Source organism: Bombus pascuorum, chromosome 11 (assembly GCF_905332965.1).
Source record: "Bombus pascuorum chromosome 11, iyBomPasc1.1, whole genome shotgun sequence".
Classification (NCBI taxonomy): Eukaryota; Metazoa; Arthropoda; class Insecta; order Hymenoptera; family Apidae; genus Bombus; species Bombus pascuorum.
In genome coordinates, this window is record NC_083498.1 from 553,888 (window position 1) to 567,625 (window position 13,738).

At 31.3% G+C, this 13,738-nt stretch overlaps 4 protein-coding genes across 4 annotated transcripts in view; 3 read left to right on the plus strand and 1 right to left on the minus strand.

Moving 5' to 3' along the window:
- The window catches only part of LOC132911696 (lateral signaling target protein 2 homolog), a 179,981-nt gene that overhangs the window by 141,682 nt on the left and 24,561 nt on the right, over nucleotides 1-13,738 (plus strand). The window lies entirely within an intron of this gene.
- Nucleotides 1-13,738, minus strand: part of LOC132911702 (uncharacterized) — a 39,896-nt gene that overhangs the window by 4,717 nt on the left and 21,441 nt on the right. The gene's annotated exons all lie outside the window — the stretch shown is intronic.
- LOC132911683 (DNA replication licensing factor Mcm6) lies at nucleotides 93-3,759 on the plus strand. The gene is made up of 11 exons (XM_060968465.1): nucleotides 93-405; nucleotides 488-631; nucleotides 715-979; nucleotides 1,054-1,256; nucleotides 1,356-1,557; nucleotides 1,673-2,203; nucleotides 2,286-2,591; nucleotides 2,664-2,997; nucleotides 3,104-3,217; nucleotides 3,282-3,421; nucleotides 3,508-3,759. The coding sequence occupies exons 1-11, from the start codon at nucleotides 314-316 to the stop codon at nucleotides 3,601-3,603; spliced, it is 2,427 nt and encodes an 808-aa protein (XP_060824448.1). The 5' UTR covers nucleotides 93-313; the 3' UTR covers nucleotides 3,604-3,759.
- LOC132911717 (urea transporter 1-like) lies at nucleotides 4,320-10,889 on the plus strand. The gene is made up of 10 exons (XM_060968580.1): nucleotides 4,320-4,505; nucleotides 4,722-4,844; nucleotides 5,073-5,192; nucleotides 5,592-5,743; nucleotides 6,210-6,357; nucleotides 8,049-8,132; nucleotides 8,367-8,514; nucleotides 8,648-8,829; nucleotides 9,055-9,216; nucleotides 9,928-10,889. Exons 1-10 carry the CDS (start codon nucleotides 4,467-4,469, stop codon nucleotides 9,949-9,951), a joined length of 1,182 nt encoding a protein of 393 aa, XP_060824563.1. The 5' UTR covers nucleotides 4,320-4,466; the 3' UTR covers nucleotides 9,952-10,889.

The following is a 13,738-nucleotide window of genomic DNA, read 5'->3' on the forward strand; positions in this document are numbered from 1 at the left end:
CTAGAATCATGGCAGTGATAGGTATTTTATTCGTTAACTTTGGCAATTTTGTATCTGTTCCTTATCAGAAATATATAATTAAAATTAGAATAATAATATTCTTTATATATTAACATATTGGACACATGAATATTGTACAAAAGAATAAAATTTATTTTCGTTTATTTTTATATTTCTTACTGTACACAAGGGACGCCAATTTTGAAAACGCGCCTAAACTTAGTTCCCGCCAAACTGTTCTCGCGCGTTGTTTCATTGCTGAACGCCGCGCTAAAATATTGTTCTAATAAGTAATTATTAATTATTTCGAAGAATGGATGTGGGAGATACGCAAAATATTCGCTCACGTGTACCTGATGAAGTTGGGATCAAATGTCAAAAGCTGTTTCAGGACTTTTTAGAAGAGTAAGATTTTTATACTTCATTTAAAGACAGTTGATACCTCAAACTTGTCTTTTAAAACATATATTCTTATTTTATTAATTAGCTTTAAGGAACATGGAACTGTAAAATACCTTGAACCAGCCAAAGAACTTGTAAGTCCAGAACATAGTACATTAGAAGTGACTTTTGACGATGTAGATGAATACAACCAAGTATTGTCAACAACTATTGTTGAAGAATATTTTAGGTGAGATTTTAAAATGTTCTTTTTATTACGACACTAGTTTAATCATTTGTTTTTATTTAATAAATTGTGATCTTTTTTTATAGAGTCTATCCATACCTATGCCAAGCAGTCTGTAATTATGTCAAGGATGTTGCAGATTTGAGGAAGGAAAAGGAATGTTATGTGAGTTTTGTGGAAGTTCCGATACGACAAAAATTAAGAGAACTAAATGCCTCGAAACTCGGTACATTAATACGTATATCTGGTCAAGTAATAAGAACACATCCTGTCCATCCAGAGTTGGTGTTCGGAACATTTATTTGTATGGACTGTAATGCTGTAATAAAAAATGTAGAACAACAATTTAAGGTATAATGTAAATGACCTCATTGATATGAATATGTTTGTAATGAAATTATTACAAGTTGGGTAATTATTTACAGTTCTGCAATCCAACAATTTGTTATAATCCAGTATGTAATAATAGGAGGCGTTTCCTGCTAGATGTAGATAATTCCATATTTGTTGATTTCCAAAAAATTAGAGTACAAGAGACACAAGCAGAACTTCCTAGAGGCTGCATTCCACGTTCGCTTGAAGTTATTTTACGAGCAGAAGCTGTGGAAACTATTCAACCTGGTGACAGGTATTTTACTAAATACCTATACAATATTACATTAAAATTACTTATATAGCTTCCTTCACTTTCTCTAAGTTCTAATAAATCTTATTTGTACGTTTCTAGGTATGACTTTACAGGAACTATGATAGTAGTGCCGGATGTATCGGTTCTTTCACTTAGTGGTGCAAAAGTTGATCTTAAAGCAGCACGTCGGAAACCTACTGAACAAGGAGAAGGAATAACAGGATTGAAAGCTCTAGGAACACGTGAATTAACGTATAAAACAGCATTTCTAGCTTGCAGTGTTACTCCAACAAGTTTTAGGGTATAACAAATTAGTTACATATTGTGCCATATGTACATATACATGTACATTACATATCATAATATAGTAATGTGTATATATGTACACATATTTTATGTGATTAATATTTTTCTAGTTTGGTGGTACCGAAACAAATATGGAAGAAATTTCTCAAGAAATGATGAAAAAGCGAATGTCAGAAGCAGAATGGAATCGTATATATGAAATGAGTCGTGATAAAAATCTATATGAAAATCTTGTACAAAGTTTATTTTCCGCTATACACGGTAACGATGAAGTTAAAAAAGGAATTACTTTAATGTTGTTTGGTGGTGTGCCGAAAACAACGTTAGAGGGTACCTCGTTACGAGGGGATATAAACTGTTGTCTTGTCGGTGATCCTAGTACAGCGAAATCTCAATTTCTAAAAAGTGTTGCTGACATCACACCAAGATCGATTTACACTTCAGGAAAGGCGTCTTCCGCAGCTGGATTAACTGCTGCTGTAGTAAGAGATGAAGAGTCGCCTGATTTTGTTATTGAAGCTGGTGCTTTGATGCTTGCTGATCAAGGTATTTGTTGTATCGATGAATTTGATAAAATGGATATCAGGGATCAAGTGGCTATACACGAAGCCATGGAGCAACAAACTATTTCACTAGCTAAGGTTTGTTGATGTCGAGTGATAAGTGATATTAAAATTTTCTAGTATATGCATATTAGCATTAATAAAATATATATATTTTTAGGCTGGCGTAAGAGCAACTTTGAATGCCCGAACATCAATATTAGCGGCAGCAAATCCCGTTGGTGGACGGTATGATAGGAAAAAGTCATTACAACAAAATGTTCAATTAACGGCTCCAATTATGTCCAGATTTGACTTATTCTTTATTATAGTTGATGAATGCAATGAGATTGTTGATAATGCAATCGCTAAAAGAATTATTGATTTACATTGCGATAATTGGCAAGGTTTTGATACAGTATATTCGCAATCAGAGATCTCTAGATATATTAATTTTGCCAAACATTTTAAACCTATGTTAAATCAGGTATTGTTATACCGTTTTAAATATAAATTCATTATTTAAATTATTTGGATTAATTTCCTTTTTCAATTTCAGGAAGCGGCAGAATCTTTAGTTGATAGTTATACTACGCTTAGACAAAAAACTGGTAGTGGCTCTGGCAAATGGAGAGTTACCGTTAGAAAATTAGAAAGCCTTATTAGATTATCGGAAGCCATGGCTAAATTAGAATGCTCAGACGAAGTTACTATAAAACATGTTTCAGAAGCAAAACGTTTATTAGGTAAAAGTATCGTTACTGTAGAACAGCCGGATATAGATTTAGAAAAAGCCGAAGATGATGGAATGGATGTCGATATGAATGATGCTCCACCTATCATGGAGGCTCTCAACGCATTAGATCACGATATGGAAGCAGAAACTCCTACACGTAAATTATATATCACTTACATCCACTTAAATGTCTATGTGAATGTCTATGTGTAATAGTTAGTCTTATATACATCCTTCTTTTCTTCTTTACATTATATTTATAGAACACAAGAAGAAACTAACAATGTCCTTTGAAGAGTATAAAAATTTATCTAATATGTTAGTGTTGTACATGAGAAATGAAGAAACTCGTGCTGAAAGTGAAACTGTTGCTACAGGTATATTGTGTCTGAAGTTATTATTTATGTAAATATTTATTTTATAATTTTCTCTTTTCTACAGGGGACACTAAAGGCGGATTAAAGAAATCAGAACTGGTGGCATGGTATCTTGATCAAATACAGGATCAAATAGATTCAGAGGAAGAGTTGTTGGAAAGAAAAAATTTTATTGAAAAGATCATTGATAGGTTAACATATCATGTACGTAGAAAAGTAGTTATTTAAAATTATTCGAATTTTATTATTAATGATTCACTTTTTAATATCTTTTGTTAATTGTATTTCAGGATCAAATTATAATACCTTTAACTACAAGGGATGAAAAAGACGAAGAAAATGATCCTTTACTTGTTGTACATCCTAATTATATTATTGATGTTTAAATTTTTTTAATACAAGAGTATTGTTAAGAACTAATTACGCAACTGTTGATAAAGTAATGGTAAATAGAGGTAAATATTGGGATTTATTTTCGCATATGAATAATACAATTTATTTCACATTGTGGATGGTACAAGATTAAAATATTTTTATGGAAATATTTTTTACTTATTTGATGTAACCAAACCAAAATGTACCTCTACTTGCCTTAATTCATTGAAAATATTGGATTTATAATTCAAAATCAAAAGACAATACACCATTATATTTTTTACACATTTTAAATTAAAAATAAATATTTATATTAATATACAGTGTACTTGTTACATTGACTGTTTATTTAACTACTACTAAAATTATTACATTATAACAGTTTAACATAAATACGTTAATAAGGTAGTTGTTAACCGTGTTAATTATGTTAATTATGCTATGTTAATTATGTACTCCACATGCTATCATAAAGTAACATTCGTTTGAAGCAAAGATACATGAAACCAATGTTTAAAACGAGTAAACACGTGGAAGTAAGAAACAAGTAACAAGAAAAGTTCAACAATATTTTGTACTTAAAAATAATTTTGAATTGATATCTCTATTTCAATTATTAATACTTACTTATTAATTACTAATATATATTAATTTATAATGTGGAATAAATAGTTCTTTTAGAAATTCGAAACATTCACGATCTCGTATCACACAATTTTTTTTAGAAGAAATATCAAACATCGAATGACATACAGATGCACATTGCTCTTTATCATTAACGTATCTCACAAATGGTGGGGGAATTTGCACAGTGTGGTTAAAAGGATACACTTTTAAAATGGAATTGTAGTGTTTTACGTGAGTCTATCATAGAATGAGCGCGAGAGAACGATTAAAAGGATCTACGCGCCATGTGAGTACTGAAAGATAAATAAAAAGATATGAGTATGAGATATTTTTCGTATGTCATAAAGTGTGAATTAATCATAAAACTAGATGAAATCAGAATTAAGTACTAGGTGTATTTCAAGCTTTATAATATCTTAGTATTAGGTATATACATATGTAGTACCTAAAATAAAATTTTTTTTCTATTAACATCACATTTCTAAATATAATTCATATATAGGACTATTCTCAGGCCGTTTTTACTGGAACATTCACCGTTTGGCAAGAATTTTTGTTAGAAAAGGAAAGCGTTTTTTGGAGCATAGTACGCTTATTTGATTCTTTATTACGAGGTTTCAGTCAAGTAAGCAGCTTATATATCTTTTATAAATAATGTATAGATAACGAAAAAGTTCATAGATACAAATTTATTTATTATGTTATGTTATTTTTAGTTAACATCAGTTATTTAAAATCTTAGATTTATAAATATAAGGATCGTCTACAAGATTTTCAAAAAGATATGCACATACACAAATTGATATTTAAATCGATTGAAAGATACTCATATTCAGCTTATATAAATTTACAGGTTGCATTTGCAAATAATCCAATTAGTGGATTATTGATAACGATTTCTTTAGGAGTTAATGCACCAGGTACGTTACTCCTCTCAGCAATCACTGGTTCCCTAGGTCTTTTATTATCTGTGGTACGTAATTGTTACATCGCATATTTAAAAAATGATATTTTGTTAATTATTTTTTACTTTGAAAACTTCGAACTATGTGCTTCCTACATATTTATTAAATATATGCCAATATATATATATATCCTTAGTATATATTTGACGCGAATAAATAATGCCTAGTTGCATTGTTGATTTACGTGACGTATGAATCGATTATTCATGCTTTTGTAATTATTATTCATTTGATCATCTCATGACACCGTATTGTTTCACGAAAAGCAAACAAAATGACTGCAATGCGGAATTTTTTGCGAGGATAATACGATCGCGTCGCGATACTATTTGCGGAGCTTTTTCGTTGATACGTCATATGAGAAAATTCGTACATTACGTTTTGGTAAGCATATATTTCATTTGCAGCTGATACGAGATTCACAGGAAAATATCGCAAATGGGTTAACAGTGTTCAATCCATTATTAGTTGGTGCGATATCGTCTAGTTTAATACCAAGTATCTATGGACCATTCGATGGTTTCAGTCTACTACTGATTATTCTGGGAACGATTTTTAGGCAAGTTTCAATAAATTGACGAATATCTGCTTATAAGTTTATTTTTTATTATAAAATGTTTGCTGTAGCGCGCGGTATTAGCATTTTAGTAATTCTTACGAATATAAGATAACTTTATGTTGAGTTTTATGATATCGTTGTAAATGTAAAGTGACGAGTGTGACGTATGAAGTATTCAAACAAAGCTCAACAGTCAATTCTTTTATGATTTTTGGAGAATCGTTTATTTTTCACCTGTTAATAGAGTAGAATGATATGTAAAATTTTCGATAAAGTTTCAAATCTTACAGATTTACTTAAATTTAATATTAAAAAAAAGAAGTTCATTTAATTTCTTAAATAGATTTTACTTTACCATCACAAAAATATTCAACAGTATATTATATTACAACGTAGATTAAATTTAAACAACAGTGATAATTATAGAACGCTTTTAACTAATTTTTGTAATGATTAATGTTTACAGTGTTTACTTGACCCGCTCTTTCACAAACAATAAGTTACCATTCATAGCATGGCCGTTTAATCTGGCTGAATTTGCGTTGCTCTTGGTCCTTTATACCAAAGACAATGGGCTTGATACGACGGAGGAACTGCAACCAGTTATGAGAATGGTAATAGAATTTGTTGTGTGAGCATTCAATTTTCGTATTGTTGCGGAATGCATAGATAAACACTCCGTTTTTCGGTACCAGTAGTCCAGATTTTTAGAGACTTTAAAAGTCCTGTTAATATCACACGTAATCGTAAAATTTTATTTATTTGCTATAAATTTATGTTCTTATATTAAAAGTCATAAAATTATTATTTACCGTAATTGTAAGATTTATGGTACACTTTAACGTATCGCACGTTTCTCAGTCATTTGTAATGTAACAAAGATTATTGACCAAGATTTTGTGCACAACAAATATCGACAAAAATATATAACCGATTAAAAAATATTTGTTTTTCATAGTAAATCGAAGGTTATCATGAATTTTTGAAACAGAATCATGTAATTTTTCCCCATTTTACAATCTAATTATTTATTAGATCTCATGATATGACTTATAATGTTAAATGTGAAATTACTCTCTATTTTGTTTCAAGTGCTGAACTGGAGACGTTCTTCTATTTATGTTCTATGTAAAAAGTATGAAAACTATCTGTCATAAAGATATCGTTTGATAACGCAGCGTGCTCATAAGTTTATGAAGATTTATGTATTTTGATACGCACGCCTACACGTATACTGCTACAAAATTTTTATCATTATGTCACGTAGTGCCGTACATATATTACACATTCATCAGCGATATCTGAATGTAACAAGAAAATCTTCTTAACATATTTACGTTCCAAAAAGCAACAAGTTAAGCTAATGAAACGATACCTTAAAATACTTCAATTTTGCCTATTAACACTTTCGAAGTTATTAATATTTTTAAAAAAGATTCAGTTGTTTATATGTTCCACGTTTATACGTTTATACGTGTTATGTGCTTTATTCCATGTAATACTCTTGACTACGTGATCGCATTTTTGATTGAAATTTCATAGAATCGGTACAATCAGTTTTTATCGTTATATCACATCAACACGAACAGTAACGAGTAACATTTGAGTGTTACATAATCGATCGATAACAGATGAAAGCTATAATTTCAAGTTTAGTTATGCCAGCAACGTTGTCCAACTTAAGTTGCGATGCTTGAAAGCCTCTTCCATTCCGCTAGTCGCCATGTGGCACGCACACGATCAATACAAACTTCTTACCCTATTGTTGTTTGTCTCTAGAGCGAGATAGGAGAAGATGAAAATCATCTCAGATTCGTCGATCTTTTTTTTTAGATGAAATTCACATTAAATCTGCATTTCTTCGTCGTTTTAGTAAAATTGTAGTAAAATATATAGAGGAAGTAAAAAATTTACGTAATGTAAGATTACGTGCGTATAAGCTACATAAACTGCGAGGGCCAAAGACAGCATTGAGTTGCAAATAGAAAAATTTGAATGATTTAGAAGGTATAATTAACTTAGCGGATTACGGATGGAGAAAACTTATTGTTGTCACGCGTTCTTCTTTTAGATATGGAATTAAATAAATTCGCCATAGAAAGAAAGTTCTATCGATTTTTTATTCAAAGGTATTTTTGCTCTGAGTTTTCTTTCGGTCGTGGATATCAATGGACGAACTAGCCCAGTTTTGAGCACAGGGTTATATGTACTCGAACAAAGATATCGTGTACACATGTACGTGCTATGTGTATCGCGAGTACATACACGATCAGTTGTTTATACAGTACATTCTTATTGTTTCCAGGACAATGCAACAAGTGATGCGACGACAGGCAATATCAGTTTCATCGGAGAAAATGCGACAGGGATACACATTGACTGGGGAATGGTAAAGTTTGCTCCACTTTTCACAATTCAATCATGTGTCACATCGTTGAAGGTATTAGACATTTTCGAATACTCGAATATCTTGGGATCTTAAACAACATCTTGCATTATTTTGTTTCGTTAAACTGTATCATGAATGTTTTAAATGCCATATTACGTTATATAGTCATCATTGTCATTAACAGTAAGATATTTTTTAACGAGTCAATTTGTGTGCATCCTGTACATTTTTCAGATGTTTCATGGCGTTATAGTGTCAGCGTCGCAGGTGTTAGCAGTTGAAAGCGTTATTATGGGTGCTGTGGTTTATTTAGCTTGTCTACTTTGTTCTCCGATAACGGCTGGCTTTGCTTTTTTGGGTGCACTCATCGGTTCATTGGCGGGTATTATACTATTTTTGTGTATGAACCTTGAATTTATCGAGCGTGAGATTGAGTCAACGTAGCTTGCAAATGTTTTTGAGACAAAGATATTAGTATTTTCTATTTTTCTGTCATAGTTTCTCGTTATTCGTAGGTTTAATGTTTGGAATACAAATGGATGAAATTTATGCCGGCTTGTGGGGTTACAACACTTTTCTGACGGGAGCTTCGTTAGCAACTTTATTTGCGTTTACCGGACAAACAGCTGCAGCTACGATCGTAGCAATCGTATACACTGCGATCGTGCAGTATGGCGTATTGTTCTTCTTTAGAGATGTAATTAAATTAATATTTTTATTTTTTGCTTTAAAAATTTAATAATTCTGAGATAGATTTCCGTTAATTAATGTTAATCAATATCTTAAAAAGACGATGTCAATCGTAGTAAAATTTGAGTTTTAAAAGATAAAGGTTTGAGAGACTCTAACGTGTTATATGTATATATATATATACATACTAACTTAAGAATCAAAATGAAGAATTAAATAATTTTATGTACAGCTGAAATTGCCGATACTATCGCTACCGTTCATTCTGGTGACTTCTTTGTTTCTGCAATTAAGGAACAACTCAGAAGATAAAACTTTTCTGCAACCCTCGCCTATTTCTATCCCACAGGAACAACGTCGGGATTATCTTGCCAACCAACAGCTTATTCAGCAAGTATGAATTTGTATTATTTCCTTCCTTTTCATTTCAAAAATTGTATTTGCTTAATAATATTTTGATGTTTTGCAATTTACTTTCATGGGTGTATGATGTCGTTTCCTCATTATTTTTTTATAAAATCCATGTGCCTGCGTTTGATACAGAGTCCATAAAAAAATTTTTAATATCGTAGTTACGGAATTTTTTAGCACTTGGAATTTTTTTTAAACAAAAAACATGTTCATTGTTATTTCTAGTATATTTCATATACTAGAATACAATTGATTATAGTCGGAGAAAGTTTGATACGCGTTACGATGAGACTATCGTCATGGGAACTCTAGAAATCGATTTCTACTCTAGCCGAGGTTAACCTGCTTTTATACGATTCCAAGGAACGCGTATGGTGAATGTGGTTTCGTTGTACAAAGGTTATCGGCAAAAGCAGTCGGCGACACGCTCGCCTTTTACTTTATTTGAAAGACGGAAAGAATAATCCTTGCCAGTATAAATAAAGTATCGATAAAAACAAAAGTAAATGATTTTGTAGTTCGCGTATTTATTTATGTAGTTTGTGTTTAAAGAAATATACTAGTATATACTCGGTATATTGCACTTTCTATTTCAACTAAAATATCAGATTAGAAAGTAATACAGTTATCAGAAAAAATAAAATACTGTGTATTCTTTTAGGTTTTAATGTATTGTTCTTTTCTTTTCTTGTAGATAAATGATCCAGAAAATATCTAAGACGGTGCTAAAGATCGAAAAAAGATATCAACACTTGACGTTTAATGATAAAATAAGCTTAATGCGATATTTTCATTTGCACATTTCATATGGAAGTTTTATATAAAATTTGAATTTCAATGTCTTATATCTGCTTTCATTCGCTATTTCTTCTCTCATAAGAAATACATTGGATTGTTATAACGAATTTTTAACGGAAGCATTCAAGAATCTACAAGTCGATCAATAAAATTACTTGGCTGCTTTTTTTAGCTTACGACGTGGAGCCCGTGTCGTAAATTCGACGGAGAATTTTCATTTGTCCTGCATAACGACTACTGCGTCTGTTCTTTTATTGCGTTAACTACGTACTTTATGTATATAAGACATTCGGATTTGTGACACGATTTCTTAGAAAATATGAAAAAAATACTTTCAAATTTTCTCTTGTATACGATGAATTGATAACGATTTTCACGAATAGAGACCAAGTGCGAAGATACGAATAGAGAAGCAATGTGACGCTGCTTCATTAAAAATAAGTTTTGCGAATATCTTCTTTCTTTCCCTGTGAATTTATTGAAGATAGACTGCAGTGAAAAAAATTTACGCGACGCAATAATTTTCTAAATATTTTAATTCCAATAATAAAATATCTATAGTACTGGGTGCTATTAACTATGAACATTTGTATTTTAATTATTCTTCTGATATTTCAATATGCTACGGAAAGAAAGCAGAGTGTAAATATATGATATTCGACAGTGTCCTACAACTTCTACCATTCTATTTCTATTTTTAACAATCCTGGCATAATCTCATCCTGTGTTCTAGTGCTTTTCATGGACGCTACTATTGCAATATATGTATGATAGTTGTTTCATACTTTGTAATATATGTAACATACATATTCATGTAATTTCCAAGCAGGAATATATCGAATATTTCGTAAAGGTGAATATTTACAGAACAATGTTATTTCCTTTTAATATATTACGTTGCAAGGGGTATCTGTTTATTCATGCAAGATTGATTTTCCACAGAACGGAGTAACTTGCAGGATATTGGAAAAGTATGCATGATGCTGCGCATTGAGAGTTGTTGATATCTTAGCTGTATTAAAATTTGTGAAGACAACGTCAAACTTTCTCTCATTTGTCATATTTGTGTGTACGTATATTCATTTTCAGTTTAATGTATCGCATAGCATAAGATATTCTTCCTCGAAGAAAACGTTCTTTTTCTTTCTAATTTGCTCGTACATGTAGCGAAATTTACTTGTTATAATTTTAAATCTACATATATTTCGCTTTGAGTAGACAAACGTTACCTCTTAATAATATCGCCTGAAGCAATAAACTTCAAGGCTCGGGACTTGTTATACTTACTGGTAAAATAGTATCGTACAAAAAAGAATGTTCTTTGCAGGTTGGCATAAAACTCTGTTTAACAATTTTCTTGAGAATTATCGTACTTATTTTTTACTTTAAAATGTACCTTAGAAAATTGTCTTCAAACTTTTCTCCAAGTAACGTCGAAGTAAAAGAAATGGTCTTTCAATATCAAAATGATTTTTTTTTATTTCAATTAGTCTACATTCCATCGATATGAGGCAACAGGTAGGAATCGTATGAAGTTCTCGTTTAACTTGCAGAGGTCTAGAGTAGCGTTAGTTTCTATTTCTCTGCAGTACTTCGATTTTGCCACTTTTTTGTAAAAATTGATCTGACAGATAGACAGAATTTTACGTTATGTAACTCTTCCTTTCACGAAGCATGAAAATTATTTCTTTCAATAACGCACTGCCAACTTTTCACGTTTTACTCGTAACATTACTTTATACATGTACGTCCTTTTTTTCCTGATAAGGGCATTATTCACAAGCACGACCCTGTCCTAGATTCTATTTTGTCGTTAAATTATTTCCACAATGGTTTTCTTGATAAATGTCTATCTTTACTCATTCCAAATTTGTGTTCTTGAAATGTCATTTTGAGATGTAGAAATACAATTTCTGGTTGAATAATACATATATTTCGTGTCACATGCGCCATCGATGACCGTCGCGACGCTAGTTGCTAGATTCAAACTCTCATTAGGCAAATGTTATTGTTCGATCAATTCAATATGTTACTCCGCAGTAGCGTTATATTTAACGTTAAAAATTTACATAGCTTTTCATAGTAACATGTATGTTTGTATTTTTGTAATATGTATGTATGTATTTTTTGGTTCTCTAAATACTTTTCTAAGAAAAGTGATCCTAAACTCGATTAGCTCGTATTCTCTCGTATAATTCGTAAACTGCAAGACTGGAATTATAAGTTTCTGCAATCCTGCGATTAAGCTAGTAATTTCTTTCTCATAGCTTCTTGCATGACTTCATAATCCAGAAACAACGTTACTTGTATTTTCATAAATCAAGGTAAATTGACCCTATGATTTTATTGCGCAAATGTGTAAAGTAGATAAAGTAGCTGTAAAGTAGATAATTCTTAAATTATGAAGGTAAAATTAAGTATCATTAAAAGTTATAGGTATCGGATTGTTGTTTATATTACGGAGCAGCGTATTCACCAGACATTATGAAATTGTAAGAATATATTATCTGACCCTTTCCAATATCAAACCTTTCTTCCCAATTGCTGAATTTGAGACAAATAGAAGACAGAATAGAAATTAGTTCTTAAATTGTATTAGACAAATTGATGTTCCTCGGAAATAGAATGTTTTGATATTGACTGCAGCCAATTATCGAAAAATTCATTTTCACACGTTCGTTTACGCGTGCATAAAATAAATAACGCGAAATATTAAATATCTAAATATATATCGCATAGTTATATCACTAACTTCTATTAATATTCACTCGACATAACGTCGTTTCTTTTATATTCCTTTCATTATTCACAGCGTACAAGTTTCGTGATGTGGTTAGGTATAAAGTTTATATCACGGGTTACTGCGTCTGGAGAACGCTAGGATTAAGTTATAAATAACGAAGTCGAGGAAAATCTTGGGATTCTTCGGCATGGCGGCAACGATAGAGAAGATGGCTTCTCTCGTAAAGAGTAAAACCCACGATTCTACCTACATTTTTAAATTTTGATCAGGATTGAGTCAGGACTATCTAAGAAGGGATTAAATCCCTTACGTGACCAGCCTGTAACCGCTACAGGGAAAATGACAAAATAAGTGGAATAGGAAATTCCGAGGTCAAATTTCTTACTTCTTTTATATATGTATTTTATAAATTTCTTAATAATTTTGTAAACTGATGTACACAATAGACTTTTGTCGGAATCTGCGAGATTAATAAACAACTAGAATTCATACCATAAGAGTCCACATTCAGATAAGTGGATTCAATCGGCAGAAGTTCATTTGATCGGACATTAGCTAAAATTTCATTTCAATAAATGGAGTTGCATTGTGCATGCAAATATCAGTGTGTCGCATCTTGTCAAAAATATGTTAATGCAGTAGAGCCGATTATCGGAACATCGATTAACGAAACGACAGATTATTGGAACATTAATCAATATAAAATTTGAAGATGACTCTCTGCAAGAAAAATAGGCAAAGAAGAATAGGATTTGTCACATTTTTGTTCAAGATTTCTTGTTTTTCTTTAAGCATGCATGATTAGTTCGGACAATCAAGATTCCACCATGTACTTTTCTAATGGAAAATATCAAACGCGTACTAGGAATTTCCAAAGGTTTTCACAATGCCGTGGTAATTTTTCCAGTTCGTTCCATTTTTGTCAAGCGTTCTAATACTCGTAGGAACATCAGTTTTAAGGAAG